The sequence below is a fragment of the Meleagris gallopavo genome, chromosome 10 (assembly GCF_905368555.1).
Source record: "Meleagris gallopavo chromosome 10, MGAL_WU_HG_1.1, whole genome shotgun sequence".
Taxonomy (NCBI): domain Eukaryota; kingdom Metazoa; phylum Chordata; class Aves; order Galliformes; family Phasianidae; genus Meleagris; species Meleagris gallopavo.
Genome location: NC_139413.1, coordinates 6,815,908 through 6,835,412, shown reverse-complemented (window position 1 = coordinate 6,835,412; position 19,505 = coordinate 6,815,908). Strand labels below are relative to the sequence as shown.

The following is a 19,505-nucleotide window of genomic DNA, read 5'->3' as shown; positions in this document are numbered from 1 at the left end:
AACCTAATAGTGCTTTTTTTTCTGAGACAGATGTGGTGACAAAACAGATTTATAAATGAGTCTGACTTGCTATCAGTATTTGGGTTAAAATACCATAAAATCCATATTAAATGGACTCAAACTGGCTGAGACATTTCGCAGTGTTTTTAGTATTTGGAAAGCATCAGTGAAGAGGCATATGGTAGTTTGGTTTGTGGTCCAGCGTTATTCAAAACTTTCTGAGTGATCAAGAGGAAATGTTTAATGGGTTGTTAATCACAATGGATGATGAGATGGAGATCTGGGAACTGGAAGGCAAATTACTCAAACTGCAGCTTTTTCTGCTGTTTGATGCCCAGAAACAAGAGCAATGGTCAGACAAAAAAAACTCTTTGTTTCACTGACAAACCCGAACCAGGAGAAAAAAACTCTGTTTGGGCAGAACAAAATTCTTCCTTTGCTACAAGTTTAAGTATTTTTTTCTGATTTTTCTCAGCCTTCTCGATAGCAACACAAGTAGGCAACCCAGAAACTAAGGATTGAAGAAAAAGCAATAAAGCAATACCTCAAAACAGCCACCGCCCCAAACGAGTAGTATGTAATATAGGCACAGGTACAAGTTGGAAATAGCTGGGAGTGTAGGAACATTGAATGAATTGCTTCTTTGGTTGTATAAAGTCTATGAAGACGGAGCCTGCTTCGTGAATAAGCCAGCATCTACAGAGCATCACTTCAGAGAGGTGCAGGCTCAACAGAACAAAGCTGCATCGCCTTTAAAAGTTCATCTTTCTCGTAGACAAAAAAAGCAAAGAGGTGACTGGGTCAGCCTGGAGATAAATCCACTCACAGAAATTCTGCGTGTAAGCAGCGAATGGAGCATGTGGCAGCGGGGTGAGTCATGCCTCTTGTCAGGGCTAATAGGGGAACGGATGCTTTCCCTGCACAGGCTGCCTTGGGCTGCTTACCAGGGCTGTGACTGCGGTCATGCATGAAGTCAGGCACTGCACTGCAGAGACATGGGACAGTTCTGTTTCTTTGTGCTGTGGAATGCCACTTCTAGGAATCCCTGTGCTGGCTGGGGGACCTGATGGAGACAGATTAGGCTTTTCCATGCATCTTTGAGAGAAGCCAGGCCCCGGCAAAACCCCGGGACAGGAAACGTGGCTGCTTGTAGTGTCAGATGCAGGCACACACTGAGTTGACTCATCCAAACTCACACCCAAACAGTCCTTCCAGGGCACTCTGCTCCCAGGTCATTAGTGGTAATTCAATCAAACCATGCACGTGAGTGGAGATGTGGCCCTTGTCAATGGAACAGTCTTACTCACTGACAGGTGTACTGGAGAAGGAATCTGTGGTAGGTGGGATTCCATGCAAGAGAGTGCTTGCAGGCAGGGAGCAGGCATGCTGCCATGAGGATGCTCAGCACCCAGAGACATGCTAGGGCAGTCCTGAGGACCCTGGCAGACCAGCAGGAGCAGCAGAAAGAGGTATCCAGCCTGTACAAGCCTCAGCAAGGCACAGCAGGGGAAGAGCCTTGTGCTGCTGGGAGGGCAATGGCCTCTGGTAGCTTGACTCTGGGCAATGACCACAGGAGCAGTACTGCTATGCTTCCAGCCTCCTCCCACGGCCAGTGCTGTGAGCTGAGGGACACATCCTGCATTGTGAGCTGAGGGATGCATCCCACACACACACTAGTGGGGGAGGTGGATGAGATTGTGCATGAATTGTTCGCTAGCAATAGTGGCAGGAGGGAAAGCTTTGCTCTATCTCCCAGGCCACTGTGAGGAATTCCTTGGCATTTACTTAGTTTTTTTTCAGGCTCTTTTCACTTCTGACAACATCACATTTCAAGGCTGTGGCAGTATTCTTTAGAAATGTTTTGGCAGAGAGCCCCCAGCCTCACATCCCCTGCCCATCCTCACTGTTGACCTCCCCACCCTTCTCTGTCCGCAGGCAAGGCAAGCAGAGATTGTATGGCACGCACAAGAGCTGCCATGCTTCCACCTGGCAGGGATGAGATCTTGGCATCAAGAACAGCCCTACCTGTGTGCTAGGAGAAAAGGGCTCATACAAGGGTAAGAGGAACAGATAGAAGGGAATATTTCTCATTTGGGGACCATCTGGAGCAGCTAAGATGATGCTGAACTTCAACAGCTGGGAAACACAATGGAGAGGAGAAACACAACACAAACCCATGCTCCAGGCAGGAGGAACAGACTGAACAAGCACGTGTTAATGAGCTGGAAAGAGCAAAATTTTGAATGCTGCAAAGTCCTGGGAGTCTGCATGCCCAGTCTGGAGAAGGTGGTCTTAATTGCAAATTGCCTAGTTCTTAATTGCTGTCTGTTGTGCTGGCAGCATTAGAAAATGCCTCTTGTTCTCACAGCCTGCTCACACAAAATTGGGGTATCCAGAATGATGAGAAGTGCACAGGAAATGTGCTTACTGTATACAGAAAGTGTAAGATTCCTGAATTTCTGAATACACCCATTTGCAGAAAAACTGCAGAATTTCTGTGTCCTGGACACAGGTTTCCTGGCTTAGCAAGCATGAGTGTGCTACAGTCTGCTAGCAGCAGTAGAATCTCACAACTGTAAGATTAAAATTAATTAAATCTTTAAATTGCTCAATTAAGTAAGAATTTTGTCCTTGGCCATATTCTGCTCTTTGACTTTTGAAACAGGATACATCAGAGAGCTTTGGCACCAGCTCTGCAGTGCTCTGTCGCTCCCCACAGACCCACCCAAGTGCTGTTGGCTCACCAACACTCAGATGAAGTGTGACAGCACCCTGTGCTGGAGTTAAATTTTAGCCCAAACAGTGTGGGAACTGCACAGCTCAGGTCTGGCAATAGTCACATTAGAACAAAAGCATTTTAAGGTTTATTGGAGCACTTAATGCTTCACTTAACGAACGTGCAGTGCAGGTAACAAACTGAGAGGATGCATGTGCCAAGGCAGGTAGGCTAGTCCAGGGGTTGGGTCTTCTGCACTGCAGGCTGGAGGCTGTAGAGATATGGGAGGGAAGAGCTTACCCTGCCCCTTTTCCAGGCTGTGGGAAAGTGTTTCAAATGTCCTGGGGAGAGGGAGCCCAGCAGTGGGCAACGTGGGCAGATGGCTTGCTGCTGAACTGAAGCTGCTTTGTTTTACAGGAGCAGCATGTGCGCATGATGGTGCATGACTCCCTCTTGTAATGATGGTACAGATTGTGCTGAGCAGCAACTCAGTAAGTATCAGCCAGCTCTCGCTTCCAGAGGGGTGCTTTCAGCCTGCTTCTGCCTTCTGCACCCTCCTAGGGGTGAGGAGAAGTGGCACAGCTGGAGTCTTCAAATCTCCTTCAGAACTACACCAGAGCCAGGCAGTGCAGCCAAGCATCCCCATGTCCAAGCGTGTGGTGCATCCATCCTTTAGCATAGAGCAGCCTCAATGCTGCTAGGGAGTCCCCTCTGAGGGGGCACTGCTATGCCCAGTGTGTTGATGAATCCTCTCCCCTTGGTGCTCAGATACATTGAGTAGCAAGGCCTGGCTTTTGATTGGGGGCAAATGCAGATGAAGAATTGAGGTATTAGTGATATCCCTATATCTAAGGCAGCCATGTTCTCAATGTCTCATCTTTTTTTTCCTACACATATGCACGAGCTGTCCTTAAATATAAATGTGCTGGGACTAACTCATTTTGTATTCCAGTGGTGATGTGCTCCTCAGACCTTTTCTTTCAGCCTGATCAAAGGCATATATCCACACGCCTCCAGAATGAAAGTACCCAGTCTCATCTGCCTGGGTAGTTCCCTGGTGAATTCACATTCCTGTTTCCTCACAGCTCCAGCTTCTGCATTTGCTGAGGCTGTGGGAACCTATGGGGTTTTGAATTCTTGTCCCTTATTTTCTCTAGGTTCCTTTAAAAAGAATGGGAAAATGAACCGAGGAGCTGACAGAACCGATTCCCCTGACCCTTTGCACTCTGCCCCTCTGAAATTTTCCCCCAGCTTTTATCTGCACCGTTCCATCTTTTGAGACAGGGGAAAGCCCCTGAAGCTTTTTCCGTCCTTTGCAAAGAATCCACCTCTGCAGCCACCCAGCCACCCAGCTTCATTTCTGGTAAGGTTTTCAGTCCCACTCAGCCATTTGTCTCAGCTTATACGTCACCCTCTTCCTCTTGGGTGGGCAGAAGGGGGATGGTGCAGCTGCTATGCTGGCTGCTGACTGGGTCACTGAGCTCTGCTGGGCTGGCTGGGCTAGGCTATAAAACAGAGCCACGCCAAGCAGCTGGCTCACAGGCAGACTGAATTCTGCAGCCAGCAAAGGACCTGCACAGCCCCTGCTGCCTCCTGCCTTGTGGTTATTTTTTTCCTGGAATACAGACCCGACCTTGGGAGCAAGATGTGCAAGGGACTCGCTGCACTGCCAGCCACTTGCTTAAAAAGGTACTGTTTATTTCTGAGCATCTCTCGTGGTCTTGTTATCCTGGGGATACGCTGATGCACTTTGTGTCTGAGGCAGAAGTGGCAGATTGACTCTGATTCCTTTGTAAGATTAGATACAAATGATGGTTTATGGGCTTTTTACTGTTAGTCAGAAACAGAATTGCCTGAGGGATTTGTACTGAGCTGTGGGAATGCTAAAACCATCCTTCCCATCAGCAAAACAAACAGCTCACAGCATTGCTCTGCCTTGATATTCCTGTCATCTGCTTCTGCCGCAAGCTTTGCACCTCTTTTCTGCTTTCAGCGCCGCTCTATCTCCGGTGAGTTTCCTTTTCTTGATTTCTTTGAGGGGGAAGCAAGGCAGACATGATTTCACAACAACTGGGGCTCATTCCCCAGAACACAGCCCGAGTGCAGAAACCAAACTTTGCAGGAGCAGGAGACAGGGGCTGATGTGGGGTCTGGCTGTGCCCCATGTGTGGCACTGGCCAGGCCACCCCTGACCCCTGTGCTGGCTGAGCTGCCGTGCATCCCCAGCACCATGAACTGCCCCACAGCCCAGTAGGTACGCCTGCTCTCATCTGGGGAAAAAGGCTGCCTGCTCACCATGGCTTTGGAAACAAATAATACTGACACCCTCCTGCAGGAAGGCATTAGTAAGCATAGAACCAGACACTGGTAGCTGGGCAAATCAGTTCAGGGAGAAGCAGCACATTTAGTGATAGTTTTCTATCACAATATTTTAAGTGTAAATAATTAGTAGTAATACAATTGCTTCTCCCCCTTTGCCAGCCTTCCCTGCAGGCTGAGGAGCTCAGCAAGACGATGATGCTGAGAGTGACAAATGAGCACTTTGACTTTGCTGTATTTTGTCTAGAAAATGAAACAAGGAGTGAAAAGTCAGCACTGGAGTCACTGGCTGTGACCTGCTTTGGTCTAACCAAACAGTGCTGAACAAGCTTACTGCAGGCGAGGTGGCTGCAGAGGGAGTTGTAGTGCATTATTCTCATGTCATTCTTGAATTGTTTCTTTCAGTGCCAAGGATATGAAGCATCGTCTGGGTGTCTTGCTGCAGAAGTCAGACTCCTGTGACTATGGCTCTTCACAGGGCAAGAAGGAGAAAGTATCTCCAAGCCAGAGGTAAGAGCCGTGCTGCCATGCAGTTGAGCAAGGGTTAGCTGCAATGTGCTGTTTACTCCTGCAGTGAGATGGAGTCATTAGCATTTCTGCTGCTGCTGCTACTTCTTAGTGCCTCCTGAACTCCCGTGTGTTTAAATTCAGAATTGAATGCACTCTCAGTAAGCTTGCAGATGACACCAAGCTGGGAGGAAGTGTCGGTCTCTCTGAGGGTAGGAAGGCCCTACAGAGAGATCTGGACAGGCTGATCGCTGGGCTGAGGCCAATGGGATGAAGTTCAGCAAAACCAAATGCCAGGTCCTGCACTTTGGTCACAACAACCCCATGCAACGGTACAGGCCTGGGGCAGAGTGGCTGGCAAGCTGTGTGGAGGAAAAGGATCAGGGCTGTTGGTCAATGCTCAGCTGAACATATAAGCCAGCAGTGTGCCCAGATGGCCAAGAAGGCCAACAGCATCCTGGCTTGTATCAAAAATAATGCATCTGGCAGGAGCAGGAGGTGATCATCCCTCTCTATTCAGCTCTGGTGAGGCCATATCACAAGTGCTCTGTTCAATGTTGGGCCCCTCACTACAAGAAAGACATTGATGCCCTGGAGTGTGTCCAGGGAAGGGCAACAAAGCTATGAATCTGGAACACAAACCTGATGAGAAGGGACTGAGGGAACTGGGAGTGTTCAGCCCAGAGGAGGCTCAGAGGTGACCTTATTGCTCTCTACATCTACCTGAAAGGAGGCACTGGCACATTGCCCAGGGAAATAGTGGAGTCACTGTCACTGGCGGTGCTCAAGAACCATGTAGATGTGGCACTGAGGGACGTGGTTGGTGGGCATGGTGTGAGTGGGCTGATGGTTGGACTAGATTTTCTTAACATTTTTTTTTCAACCTTAATGATTCTATGATTCTCCCTTTTTCTCCTGACAGGGTTAGCCAAGAGGAAGTCAAAAAGTGGGCAGAGTCATTGGAAAATTTGATCCATCATGACAGTAAGTAGCTTCCTTCTGCTGATGCTGATGCTCAGGAGGAGATGCTGAGGGTCCCGCCAGCAGCCAACATGCCTAGCAGTCCCAAGAGGCGTGGGGTGTTATCCCATGTCTTTTAACAGCACGAGGTAGCTCCTTTGGCCTCTGGGAGGGGTGGTGAAGTGTGCTGTATGTGAGATCCAAGGGGCAGCAAATGTGGTTGTAACAAGAGCAGGGCTTTGGCTGACTGCTAGGCTGTCCCGTTTGTGAGGGCAACTGTTCCACATGATGATTTCAGGAGCAGCAAGACTGCAGCACGCAGTTAACACTGGTTAAACAAGAGGCAGAAAGCAGAGAAGCTATTTCCAGCTGAGTCCATGGGAGACTTTGTCTTCCTGTCAGTTCCAGACAACACTGATGCCCTTGAGGTTTCCTTCACGCCATTCCCATGGCCTGAGACTCTGCAGCATATGCAAGCTGGCTCCTCAGAGCCTTCTGGGAGCATGCAAGTTGCTTGTGATCTGGCTGAGCCACTGAGGGTCATGGTGTGAGGGCAGGCAGCTGAGGACTCATGTCTGACATCCCAGTGGGACCTGCCTGAATTCCAGCCTCCTTTGGCCTGCATGAGCTGCTGCTGTGGAGGCTGGAGCTGTTGCCAGCAGAGAGGAATTGCTCAGTCAAGAGTAATCCAGAACTGCTGTTTGCTGAGGCATATGGTGTTCATATGTGTTGACCAAACCCAGAAATTAACGCTCTTACCTGCTCTGATTTTCCTCTGTAAACCCTATATATTTTCCTCTATGATCTGTAGGAGGTCTGGCTGCCTTCCGTGCTTTTCTCAAATCTGAGTACAGTGAGGAAAACATTGAGTTCTGGGTCAGTTGTGAGGACTACAAGAAAACCAAGTCACCAGCCAAGCTCAGCCCCAAGGCCAGGAAGATATATGATGAATTCATCTCTGTGCAGGCAACAAAAGAGGTATGTGCACAGAACATTTCTTGGGCATAGATATCACCCCAGGTCCTGAACCAGGCCAGAATAGGGAAAAGAATTCTGGTAGTTTCACAAGAATTGAAAGGTGCCTCTTCTCTTGTGCTTAGCAAGGAAATGGTGTCATCTTTATTGTGTTAATATTTAACTTGGATAGAGAGAAAGTGGGTCTACTTATGTGGCCAACCCACATGCACAGTCAGGTGGGAAAAGTCCAAGAGAATGCTGAGTCCCGGTGTTCCCCTGCTCCCAGGGTTCCACCTCCTCATGAAATTGCTTGAGTTTAGTGGCAGGCTGAATCCCAGAGGAGCATGTGTCAGTCTGCCCTGACAATTCATCTGGCAGAAGAGATGCATTGGTATCCATCTGCATGGATTATTTGAAGGCTACAGGGTGTCCAAGGGTCATTTCAGACCACTGCCCACGCGGACAGATTAAGTTCACTTGGTGGAATTAGGAGGCACTTGGATATGCTAACTATTCCTGGGATAGATGCTACTTATGCTGTCCCTTTGGCCCACAGGTGAACCTGGACTCATGCACACGGGAGAAGACGAGCCACAATATGCTGGAGCCTACACTGTCCTGCTTTGATGAGGCTCAGAGAAAAATATTCACCCTCATGGAGAAGGATTCTTACCGCCGTTTCCTCAAGTCCCCCTACTACCTGGACTTGGTCAGCCCACCCACAGCTGGCTGTGGGCCCGAAAACTGCAAAAGAGCCCAGGCTCATGCCTTAGACTGTAACTCTAATATCATCTCCCAGTGTGCCTGAACCTGCAGTGAGGCCAGGAGCAGGCTGGGCTCTCGTAGGAATATATGGCAGCAAAAGCATTCATTGGCATGAAGCAACAGAGCTGTCTTCGGTAGCTGTCTAATGTCCCCATTGTGTCCTGTGTCATGCAGCAGCCAGCATTTGTAACCCAAACACAAATCAGTTTGTGTAGCAAACCCTCCGACTCCAACTGTGTAGGAGCCCTGGGGTCTGTCTGTCTGATGTGAGAGCACAGTGAGGTCACTGTGGGTCCATTTCTGACAAGCACTGAGCCCAGGAGGGTGGGAGCAGCAGGAAAGGGGCACACACACTTACACAAGGGAACAGCCTTGTGGTGTCACGGTGTGACGCTTAGCAAGGAGCAGGGAGACTAAGCGAGGTGGTGGGGACTGATATCTCTCTCCCCTTCCAATCAGCAAGAGCTTAGGTGGGAAGGAAGGACTTGGTCTGGTCCTTAGCTGTTTGTATAGCTCCCAGCTATCAGGCACAGGAAGAGCTCCACTCCTTGAAGGGAGATCAACACTTTCAGGCTAGCACACAGTCTCCTATGGTCATTACACAAAATTGCATGAAAGCTCTCCCAGAGCTGCTTTTCCCTCTGTAGCATCTAGATGAAGTTGGCTAAGGACCTTATCTTTTTCTAAGGCTGCACAGAGCTATTATCTGGGAGGAGGTTCAGTTTTTTGAACATAATTGTACCCTTCATGCTCCCAAACTAAAACTACCATTCCAATACCATAGCAGAGCAGAAATGAAAAATGTTCCTTCTCTTCCAGACAGCTGTATATTAGTAACTCTTGAATGCAGGTTTGCCTGTCCTGACTTGAATGAAGCAGTTTGTAATGGACTAAGACCACTACCATAACAGCCGAGGAGGGAAGACACTGCTTGAGAGTACTTGAAATATTACAGGGTTTTTTTTGTTTGTTTGTTTGCTTGCTTTTTAAGTTATTAATGTAAGTTATTCATGTCATCCAGTAGTTGCATTACTCACTTTTGTCCTGAAGATGGTGGAAGGGGTGTGCTGGCCTTGTTACTGCTCCTGGGCTCTGGTCATACCCTCCCCAGCTCTCAGTCTTTTCCTAGCTGGAAATTGCTGCTCTGACAGCCATACATTCCTCGCTCTGCATCCCTGCTCAGACAGCTGTCCTCACAGGGGTTCTGACATGGCAGAAGGCTGTGGCTCTCCACTAGGTGCTTTGAGGCCCACACAGAAGCGTCTCTTCTAACATTTGCTTTCTTTTGCATTTCTTGGTGTGCTGACACATACCATCCTGCATGTTCAGCTGTAAGATGGAGAGCTTCTAATACTCTGAGCATAGCTGAGCATGTGGCTATGTTTTATTTGCCTCTGGTACTGGGAACTCTTGACAACTCTTGCAAAAAAAAATGTATTGATATTTAAATAATAATGAATACATACTAAATAAAACATATTTGGATTAGTCCCTGCTAAAGTGCCGTTGTGTGAACCGAAGAATGTGTGGTGATGCAATTCACTGACTAAAGTTATTCTGAAAAGTCATTTCACAAGTGGCTCTGCTCCTATTGTTTTAAATCAGGGAAGGGTGAGGCAGCCATTATACCCCTACAGGTGTGCTCCCCCACAGAGGAATCCATCATCTTGGGGCTGGGAGTAGGGGTGGACTTCTTGGGGTCCATGCTGTTTGTGACGGGGAATGCCCACCCTCATTACAGGGCTGGGATGAGTGCAGGGCCACCCATGGAGGGGGGAGCCTCCTCATTGCAAATCCTTGGTGTCCCATGTGCCTATGCAGCTGGGATCTCCCCTTCCCCAGCTGCACATCAGAGCTCCAGAGGGGAGCACACTGCAGCTCAGTGCTCAACCTGACCGTGTGCCCAAGCTCTGCAGGCGTAGAGCTGCCCACTGGGGGATGCCCAGGCTGTGCTGGCGCCAAGGGTTTCCTCCACTCCAGTCTCTTGGGGTGATATTTTTATTCCCTTTTCCAGTTTCTTGGGAAACTGACACATCTGGCACAGCTGAAGCCCTCAGAAGACTTTGCTGCTTGCCAGGGCTTTGGGAGTGCCTTGTGGAAAGTAAGGACATGCTGCCTCTTCAACACAGAGACAGAATAAATAGTCCATTGAGACAGTAGCAGAAAAAAATGTTTATATGTGGATTACTGAGTGGTACAAGAATGTGGGTTAATGAAACCAGTTCCTCAGTGCACACCAACATCCTGCATCTTCAAGCATGGAAACCACATGGAGAACATCAAACTGAGAAGCAGCTCCTCGGACCTGTAAGGTGCCCATCCTGCTCCAGCCTTGGATGTTGGCCATGGCCCTCTGCATTCCCAGCCAGGGAGCCCAGACCAGTGGCTAGGGGCTGGGCTGAGCCCTGGGACGCTCTCAGCCACCCATAGGCACCAATGGCCATCCCATGCTTGGATGGTACTGGGGCCCAGGCTGCATCATGGGGTTGCCTTGCCCCATGGCAGAGGAGGGTCCCCAGGCACCCTATGGGCCTTGGGGTACGCAGTGCCAGAGCCATGACACAGGGTGGCCTCTAAGGGTGTGAGGGAGGATGCAGCTCTCTTTTCAGCAGGTGAGGGGCTGAGCTTTCCCTTGGTGGTGTTGGGGACCACGCTAAATCCATTTACTTATCCCTCAGACCCCAGGCACCATATCCTGCACTTTGATTCACAGACTGACTGGGATCTGGATGCCAGTATTAAGAGTATGTATATGTGTGTGTGTATACTTAAGTATGGATGCAACGTTATAGATGTATAATGTCATATGAAGAGTGCTCATATATATGCCAAACTTGGTAAAAGCAAGAGTGACAAAATACATGAAGCATTTGCTACCAGAGATATGATGGTTGGTACTAACTTAGCAAACACTCCTGGGCCTGCAGAAAGCCTGGCCATGCGGTGCAAGCATCGCTATGTTTCCAGGTGAGCATGCCCAAACGAGCCTTCTACACAAACACAACTTCACAAGAGCTCCAAACCACTTTGGGGGGCACAATTCATGGCCGCCCTATTCCTTGCTTGAACTGTTACATCACCCCTAAAGCAAATTTCCAACATTTTCAGCAGAGGTCAAGCTGGGGTGGGATTCCCAACGGGTCTGTTTCACCTCCATGGCCTTCAGCTTTCTTTTGAGCATTCACATACCCCAGCCCTGTTTTACTGCCCCATGCAGAGCTGCTGCAGCCAATGACATCCCAGGTTTTCTTTGCACATTCAGCTTCCAGTAGAATCCAAACTTCAAGAGCGTCAACATCAGTGTTCAAATGCGAAACACTTGAGGGTATCTGGAAATAGCTGCCAGAGCATTCGTGGGAATTAAAGGTCTGGGTCTTTCCACGGACGGGGCTGGTTGGATTTGCATTTCTATGCTGTGAACAGGGAGGTTAAACATGCCAGACTTGGTTATGGTCTCTTCATGAAGATGTGCGGGTGGTGGTGGGGATATCCTGATGGCAGGGCTCCCTGAGCCTCCTGCCCACTCCTGCCATGCACCCATGCTGGGGTTATCCCACACCTTTGGGCAGCTTGAGCCACCCCAGAGGACTCGCCAGCCTCGCCCTGCTGCTCCAGCTCCAACTTTCCCAGCCACTTGCTTGAGAGGAGAAAAAAAAGCCACTGCCAACATCATGCTTATGGTCGCCTTCATCTTTCCCCTGCATCCCCTCCCTGCCTGGAAAATGCAGCCCACTTCCTGTGGTATTTTTATTCGTTGCCGTAGTGACAGCATGTAAATATTTGGGTTTACTGAGGTTTTGATCCGATTCTGTAAATGGTGAAGAGGCTGTGTGGAGCCTCATAGCCTAAAGTTTAGCAGTCTGAGTGCGGATGGGTGCAGGCAGTGAATCCCTGCCTGCTGCTCCTTGCACACGGATGCTGCAGGTATCCCCCAGGGATGGGGCTCAGCTCATTCCACATCCAGGGACTCTCTATTTCGGGGCCGGATGAGGCCCCAGCTACCTTTTGCATGTGCCTTTGCCCCATCGTCAGATGCAATTTCTTCTGGTAGCAGACAGCGGGCTGGATTTGGATTGCTTGAAAAGATGTGGTCTTTTTAGGAGATGGCTTTGTGGAAACACATGCCCTGGGCAGAGAGAGGAAGACAGAAGAGAGAGGCAGGCTACACAAACTCAGCAGAGTTTGTTATCTGTTCAAGAAGATGGGGTTTTATTGTTCATATTTCCAATGACATCTTTGGCTTTGTTGTTTGCTTGCTTCATGTTCCCTGGAATTTGCTCTGACAGGTTTCACCCAGCAGCTCTTTTCTCCCCCAGCATGACAGTCCTCCCTCCTCTCACCAGTGCTCCTGGTTTGGGTTTGTGCAGAAGTATCGCTGTGGCATGCCTGCTGCAGAGAAGCAACCAGAGAGAGAAGCAATCAAAGCAGCACCCCCGGAGATGCCACCAGGCTGCACATGGGCAGTGGGGATGCAGCTGCAGGCTGGAAACTATGAGCTTGGTACATAGGGTTGCTAAACAATGCCAGCATTTTGAACTAGTCAGGCCCTGGAGCATCACCTGGCGATCCTGTGAGCTGGTCCTCTATGGGAAAGAAAGGGGACACTGGGTCATCTGAGAGTCCAAAGCACTAAGACAGGTGTTTAGCAACATTCCTAAGTGCTCTTCTAGGGTGGCATCATGAAAGCAAAGTGGCTATAGGAGTAGGTGCTGAGACAGAAGCAATAGGGCTGCCCGTGGTGAGCTGCCTCATGCAGCCTGGCCACATTGCTACTTGATTAACTCCTGATAAAACTCCGACCGCACGAATCTGGGCAGGGAATCTTTCTCCATCAGAGCAAAGATCCTCTTCTGGGCCATATCAAAGCTGCTTGGCGATGGCTCCACCAGGTTCTTCATGGTCACAGCCTTGGTGAAGTGGTCAATGTTCACCTGCGATGGGAGCATGAGAAGGATGGGAGCTTCACATTTATGAGGATGTGGCATCTCCTCACCTGCTTCATCCCACTAAAAGGTCATGGGGACAGACCTGGAGGGTTCAGCCAGGCAAGGACTGAGGGTGGCTGCTGAGTCTGCAAACAAGGCAGCGGAGCTGCTGCAAGCCCCTTGGCTGTGGCACAGCCTGCCCTGCTGCCATCGGCTAGAGGAACCTCCATCCCTCCCAGCACTGTGCCCACCCTGTAGTCACCAACCTCTTTGGGTGCCTCGGTCTGGATGAACTCCTCGTAGATCCTCTTGGCCTTCTCTTCCATCTTCACAGGGGACTTGGTCTTCTTGTAGTCCTCACAGGCCACCCAGAACTCGACATTCTCCTCGCTGAACTCGGAGCACAGGAAGCTGCGGAAGCTGGCGAGCCCATCTGCAGGGGTCAGGCACTGCTGAGCACTGGGGCACCCTGAATCCCCACTGCACACCAGGGGGACATCGGCTGTGGGGGGACATGGTCACAGAGGGGGACTTACAAGGGTTCTGCAGGAGCTTCTCCAGTGAGTCACGCCACTGCAGGACCTCCTCTGGGGATGGTCTGAAGGGGTAAAGAAAGCCTGGGTAGCTCATGCTCATCGTGCAGCAGGTAGTCATTCCTTAAAAATGGGGAGGGATGGAGTGAAGAGCTCTGGAGAACTGGGGTGATGGGTCACCAGGGTCTCTGAGGCTTAGTTTAGGAACAGCAAGGCGGGGTGCCACAGAATTGGGGCAAAAGGAAAGCACTCCCCACTGAGGGACCAGTGCAAGTCAGACAACTCAAGTCATGATTTTTAAAGTGGAAATGAACATTTGGCCATGTGAAGGGTGACATGTGATGGTGACAGTGCTGAGGGATAGTAAGAGCACTGGGGCAGCAGTTCGGATGTCCTGACGCTCAGGCTCACAGTGAGGCTGGGCTGGGGGTAATAGTGGGGCTATTGACTATGTCCAGGACACCATTCTGCTTTTAGATTTAAGTTAACTTTTCTTTTAAAGGCTTATTTTGCCTCCTGACATGATTCTCAATCCACCCACTCCACAAAACTTGTGTTAAATGAATGTGTAATCTCAATGCAAAATGAGTTTTGTGAGAAAACTGCTTTCCATGGAGCCATGCTGCCCAGCACCCAAACCCATGCTCACTTCACGGCCTTGGCTGGCTTCTCTGGCTTCTCCGAGTAGGGGATGATGAAGTCAATGGCCGAGTCAGGCTTCTGGAGCAGTGTGCCCAACTTGGTCTTGATCTCCTTGGCCCTGCAGGGGTGAGCAGAGGCAGGTTGGACAGGGGGACAAGAGGGACCGCAGAGCTGCTGGGGTGGCACAGCCATGTGGCCAGGCACCTGGCCTGGTACAGAGCCGTGTTGTTAATTACATGTGTACAAATGGGCCCTAATGCTGTAAAGGAGCCTGTCTGAAGCGTTTCAAGCCAGATGCTCAGAATTAGCCACAGCTCATAAGCTTGATCTCTTTGTTTTGTCCTCATCTGTGGCCGGGATAATTGCATCACCTGTCCTGGCTGCCATGCAGATGGATTGGGGATGTCTGTGCAGTTTCTATAGCAATAAGTCCAGAGGAAGTGAGCAGGCAGCCTGCCCGTGCATGGTGCGTGGTGCCTACCCCATGTCAGCCTGCTCCCGTGCACCCACTGCATTGCACGGCTCAGCCCTCAGCAACACCTCAGTCTTGTGCCTGTAGCAGGAGGGCCCTGCAGACCCTGGGGGCTGCACTGGAGCCTCACCTCATCTCCAGGTCTCATTGCATTTCTCCTCTCAGCTGTTTATTTTCACATGCCCTCTGTGCAAGATCGTTCCCTTGCTATGTCTGCTATTTCACTTCCATTCTTTTTTTTTTTGTTTGGTCTGCCTACAAATCTCTCTGTTTTGCTTTTCCACCCTCCATGAGTGCGTGCTGCCTGCTGCAGCCACCAACAGCAACCCTAACACGGAGCAGAAGCGCAGCCAGAAAACTAGCTTTTCTGAGAAAATGAATGCAGTGACAGGGACAGCTTCCATCCCTCGTGCTTCCAAGGCAGGTCAGACCCTGCCTGGATGGAGCAGGTCCTGAGGTGAAGGGCGGTAAGGTCCCCGTACTCCCCGTGCTGAGGGGACCCTGGGGCTATGTCCCCTTGGCACCACCACCTCTGCCCCAGCTTAGCTTGGTGCCAGGACTCAGGTGGGTGAGGGATGTGGGCTGTGCTGGCTGCAGGTCACCAGGACCGACATCTGATCCACAAGCATGACTGCATAACAAAGGGGAGAAGGGGACCAGCCATTGTCCTTGTCTGAGCAGGACACGGTGCTCCACCACCCTGCTATGGGTGCTGACCTGTACTGCGGGTAAGGAAGCGGTCAGCATCACTTTACATAGCAGCAGGTGCTCCTTTGGCCCTTGCTCAAAATCTTGCCAGCAAATTCCCATCCTGTAACAGACTCAGAGCCAACACCTGTGTGGCTCAAAGGGCACAAATGAGCACTGATAGCCCTCAGCAGCCCCACCTGAGCTCTCTGCCCTATATTTTAGGTTCAGGGCTGTGCTATAGCCTCTTCTCTTGCTGCCCTGTTCTCTGGGCAGCCCTAGCTTTGCTCCATCCCTTGGTCTGGCTGTGATACACCTGGGTCTGCCTTGATATGTGTCCCAACTGGTATGAGGGTGGGAGCAAGGACCTCCCCATCCTGAGCGTGTGTCCTCAGCTGTGGGGCCTCGTTGGTGTACGAGGAAGCTCCTGAAATGAGAAGGGTTGCCAAAAGGACAGCCAGAAGGGCTGAGCACTCACAGGCATGTGGGTGGGCAGAGTTATTTAAAAGACACTGTCCTAGAGTGTTCAAGTAGATGTGTCACCAGTCTTCAAGCAAGCCTTCAGGAAGACTAAACAGTGGGGTTGAAAAGGCAGCGATAAGCAAACTGGCTTTCTTCACAAACTCCAGAGTGAGAGGAACGGAGAGACCGTGAACTGTGGAATGTTACGTGTGAAAATACGTGGGAGCAAGCCAAGAAAAAGTCTGAGCTTCCAAAAGGCATTAAGAGAAAATATGGACTCTGTCAAACACATCAAGATGCAGGCCAGGAGAGCCTCAAAGTTAGAAAACAAAACAAGAAGCTCAAAGACGTTAAAGCTGCAGCTGAAGGGCTGCAGCTCTTGGTTTGCTTCCAGGCAGTAAAGCTTCTGGGGCCGTTTGTACGGGGAAAGCTTTCTCTGGGCAGGATCTGCTTGATGTCCTGACAGGTGGGAGAGGCTGGGGAGCGAGCAGCCACAAAGGAGCCTCTGTGGCATCGCAGTGCAATATCTCCACGATGGCTGGTGTGGGATGTAACATCCCTTGTGAGGAGATGGACCCTGGGCATTGTTGGGGAGCTGTGCGGCTGCACAGCCGGTGCTGCTCGAAATGTCAGCAGCAGCTGTAGCAGCTGGCTGTGGTGCACATGGACAAATATGGAATGTTAGAGAGGAGGCAGTGCAGTGCTGGCTGCAGGAGCAGCCTCCAGACAGGCATCTCGGCTCCCTGCAGAGACCAGCAAGCGTGTGCTAGGGGGAGAGGGTCGGGAGGGACCCGTCCTGCAGTCCAGCAGGCCTTCAGCAGGACCTCCCCATATGCACTGCAGGAGAAGTCACTCCACAGCAGACAGCATGGGAAAGGTAGGAGCTGGTGCATGGGGAGCCTCATGAGGGTGAGGGAATGTGGGCTGAGATCTTACGGGAGGTGAGCAGGGTTGGGCTGAGCTGGCTGTGAGCAGGGCGGCTGCCAGGTCGCTGGAGCCCTGAGGAATGCAGGTGGAGCCTCATGCAGCAGCTCCTCTTCCAGCAGCACCCATGGAGAGCCCCTGGTTCCCCAGACCTCCAGAAGCCTTTTGTAATGCACCAGAGCCCGAAAGCGGAGGTGTCTGCCCCAAAATGCTCCCGCAGTGTGGAAGCAGCCAGCTGGTGCCAAAAGCATCATCATGGGCAGGCAGAGGTGGGACAGCAAGAGAGGGTGAACAGCACTGTGTATAAAGCTGAGCCTCGTGAGAGGCTGTGGTCATCGGGTGCTGAGGAGAACACAATCAGCCAAAAAGGATTTTGAGGCACTTTGAAGTTAAAGGTGGTTTTGGTGCAGAGTGGCAACAGCTTTTCTGCTTTCCCCACCATGCTTTGCAAACATTACTTTTGCAACCCCGAGACCCACAGGAGAGCGCAACTGCCATGTGCGGGCGCTGCACAGCCCCATAGCTCTGAGCAGTGAAACTCTATTGTGGGGGCTTGCTGGCAGCCTCCCCAGGCACCTTGATGCATGCTCAGGCTGCTCCTGCACTAACAAAGCTGCCCTAAGGCTTCCTGGGAGCAGCAGCTCCCTGTTCCCTGGTAGGGCAAGTGGGGAGGCAGGACTATATGCTGGTCTTCTGTTCCACGAGCACTGACAGAGATACAGCATGGGGGAACAGTGGGGTCGAGAGATGGTTTTTGGGACACTGCAGACTTGCCAAGCAGAGAGGTTTCCAAACCAGAGTTTAGGACCACATCACTGCTCACCCTCAAGCTCTAAGCCACCCACAGCTGGAGCAGCCCCATCCCTTCCCTCCCAGTCCATAAGCGACGCAGAACCAGCTGCTCTCACCTCTCCAGGCATGTGTGCGGCAGCGCGGCGAGTCCTTTGCACATCTTGGCACGCTTCTACTTCCTCAGCTGCAAGAAAAGAGTGTGCGATGGTTGCGACTCAATCTGCAGCCCAGCTCTCCCTCCGACAGCTATATAGTGCAGTCACTTGGATCCCTGCCAGCCCCCAACGCCGTCCCAGTGCAGCTGGCCCGGCTGCCTCACAATTTTGTTTTCCCCTCTCCCAGCTTGCATGGGGAAATGCATGTGCCTGGGGTAGAGCGGGGAATGGCAGCACCAGGGCCAAGGTGCAGGCTGCAGAGCTTGGAGAAACCCGCAAAGCTTCCCCTTGTTGGTGAACCAGGCTCTGGGACAGTGTTTAGAGGAGGTGCGTAGTAATGCTGCTTGCAAGCGAGTGTTTTTCCTACAAAAATACTACCTGCGTGAAAATCAAGCGCTTAGGAGAAGGATTTGCCTTTGAAATAAACATTGTGATGTTTATTAATGGTTAATGTCAAAGCCTCCAGTTTTGGCAGTAGTTATCAGCAAGTGAGTGATAGGTAACATTTGTTCCAGAACAAGTTGTAAGTGTGAAAAGGTAAATGTTTTAATGATAACAATTGGTTTGGTTTTATGATGGTAATGCTTTGATAGGGCTTAGGTGGTTTCCTACCTTGACTTTTATGTGGAGTTTGTTTTCCCACCCCCTTGCAGATGAGCAGAGCAAACACCAGAGCCTGGAGCTGCCTGCAGAGTGGGGAACAGTGCCTGAGCAGGGACCCAGCGCCTGTCCTCTGCGGTGTGACAGCACTTCTCTCAGACTGAGAATGTTTACTTTGTTTGCTCCTCTGAAACTGGAAACTGTGGAGCCAATGCCTGCCTGTGGTGTGAGCTCTCCCCATCCTCAGCCAGGCACGGTGAAGAGGCAGCGCTATGGAGTGAGGCTGAGGGGCAAATTCCAGGGCGTCAGCCTGGCTGCAGGTGGCGCAGCATCAAGCCCGTGGTCCAAAACTGCCCCACCACCTGCTGCAGATGTCTCTCGTTCTGAGCAGAGCAGTGTGTGCCCACCCACACATGGCACCGGGGATGACCTGCTCTGATTTCTGACCCACATTGGTTAGTCATCATATATATGCTGCAAGGACAGCCATGCAACTCCTTGTGCTTTAACAGTACTTAAAGTGGCAAGGGTGAACGTAATTGCCCTGGATGGATTTAAGCTCACCCCAGATGTGCTTTCTGCTCCCCAGCTGTGTCAGAGCTGTGCCCCTCTTTATCCCTGGGCAGATCTGGGCCCCGTTGCAGCCCAACTCCTGCTGCTGTGCAGCAAGCTGGTGTCCACATTTGAGTGTAGGAACCTGAAGCTGGAAGTCTGCTAGAAACAGGCAGGGCCATCTCCGCCTGCGCAGAGAGCTGGACTTAGCAATTACTGGTTTGCAGTGACAGTGGGATAAAAGAAAGGACACCGGCATATCTGAGAGGATCAGGTGCTCTATCAACCTCTGCCTGAGCTGTTATTGGCACAGAGATGCTGCACCCCGTGCTGGAGACAGCCCAGAGCCCCATGGCCGTGTGCCAGGCTCTGCAGCCTGCCTGCAGGTGCCGTTGTCACCCAATGGGGCTGCCAGGAGCGGGACGGGCAGAGGGCACGGCGGTTCTCACAGCTCCCCATCCAGGAGGGCAGCAGGGCCATGAGAGCCGCACGGGAAGCCATGCGCCCGGCTGTGGAGTCGTGGGGACTGCACTTGTT

At 51.1% G+C, this 19,505-nt stretch overlaps 2 protein-coding genes and 1 long non-coding RNA gene across 4 annotated transcripts in view; 2 read left to right on the top strand and 1 right to left on the bottom strand.

The window, feature by feature from the left end:
- The window catches only part of LOC146543693 (uncharacterized), a 102,348-nt gene extending 99,141 nt beyond the window's left edge, over positions 1-3,207 (top strand). The window contains exons 2-3 of the long non-coding RNA XR_014885081.1: positions 1,936-2,057; positions 3,134-3,207. This is a non-coding gene — a long non-coding RNA (uncharacterized LOC146543693). The remainder of the gene's footprint in view (positions 1-1,935; positions 2,058-3,133) is intronic.
- Positions 3,208-4,220: 1,013 nt separating this feature from the next.
- Positions 4,221-9,724, top strand: RGS4 (regulator of G protein signaling 4). 2 transcript variants are annotated; one of them, XM_003208615.5, is made up of 5 exons: positions 4,221-4,405; positions 5,441-5,545; positions 6,465-6,526; positions 7,314-7,480; positions 8,016-9,724. In XM_003208615.5, the coding sequence occupies exons 1-5, from the start codon at positions 4,362-4,364 to the stop codon at positions 8,265-8,267; spliced, it is 630 nt and encodes a 209-aa protein (XP_003208663.2). In that variant the 5' UTR covers positions 4,221-4,361; the 3' UTR covers positions 8,268-9,724. The 2 variants fall into 2 exon arrangements, with proteins under 2 accessions (XP_003208663.2, XP_085087253.1); XM_085231127.1 differs by lacking the exon at positions 4,221-4,405 and adding an exon at positions 4,564-4,725.
- A 652-nt stretch (positions 9,725-10,376) lies between these two features.
- RGS5 (regulator of G protein signaling 5) lies at positions 10,377-17,936 on the bottom strand. Its single transcript, XM_003208613.5, has 5 exons — positions 17,778-17,936; positions 14,332-14,442; positions 13,686-13,747; positions 13,416-13,582; positions 10,377-13,155 (listed from the first exon to the last, which is right to left on the bottom strand). Exons 1-5 carry the CDS (start codon positions 17,819-17,821, stop codon positions 12,994-12,996), a joined length of 546 nt encoding a protein of 181 aa, XP_003208661.1. The 5' UTR covers positions 17,822-17,936; the 3' UTR covers positions 10,377-12,993.
- Between the last annotated feature and the right edge of the window lie 1,569 nt (positions 17,937-19,505).

Bases quoted from the DNA above. Each gene is read 5' to 3' on its own strand.
- RGS4 (XM_003208615.5), top strand. From the start codon at position 4,362: ATGTGCAAGGGACTCGCTGCACTGCCAGCCACTTGCTTAAAAAG. The intron at 4,406-5,440 runs GTACTGTTTATT...TGTTTCTTTCAG, and splicing joins CCAGCCACTTGCTTAAAAAG to TGCCAAGGATATGAAGCATC. The intron at 6,527-7,313 runs GTAAGTAGCTTC...TATGATCTGTAG, and splicing joins AAATTTGATCCATCATGACA to GAGGTCTGGCTGCCTTCCGT.
- RGS5 (XM_003208613.5), bottom strand. From the start codon at position 17,821: ATGTGCAAAGGACTCGCCGCGCTGCCGCACACATGCCTGGAGAG. The intron at 14,443-17,777 runs GTGAGAGCAGCT...TCACCCCTGCAG, and splicing joins CCGCACACATGCCTGGAGAG to GGCCAAGGAGATCAAGACCA. The intron at 13,156-13,415 runs GTTGGTGACTAC...CTCCCATCGCAG, and splicing joins AGACCGAGGCACCCAAAGAG to GTGAACATTGACCACTTCAC.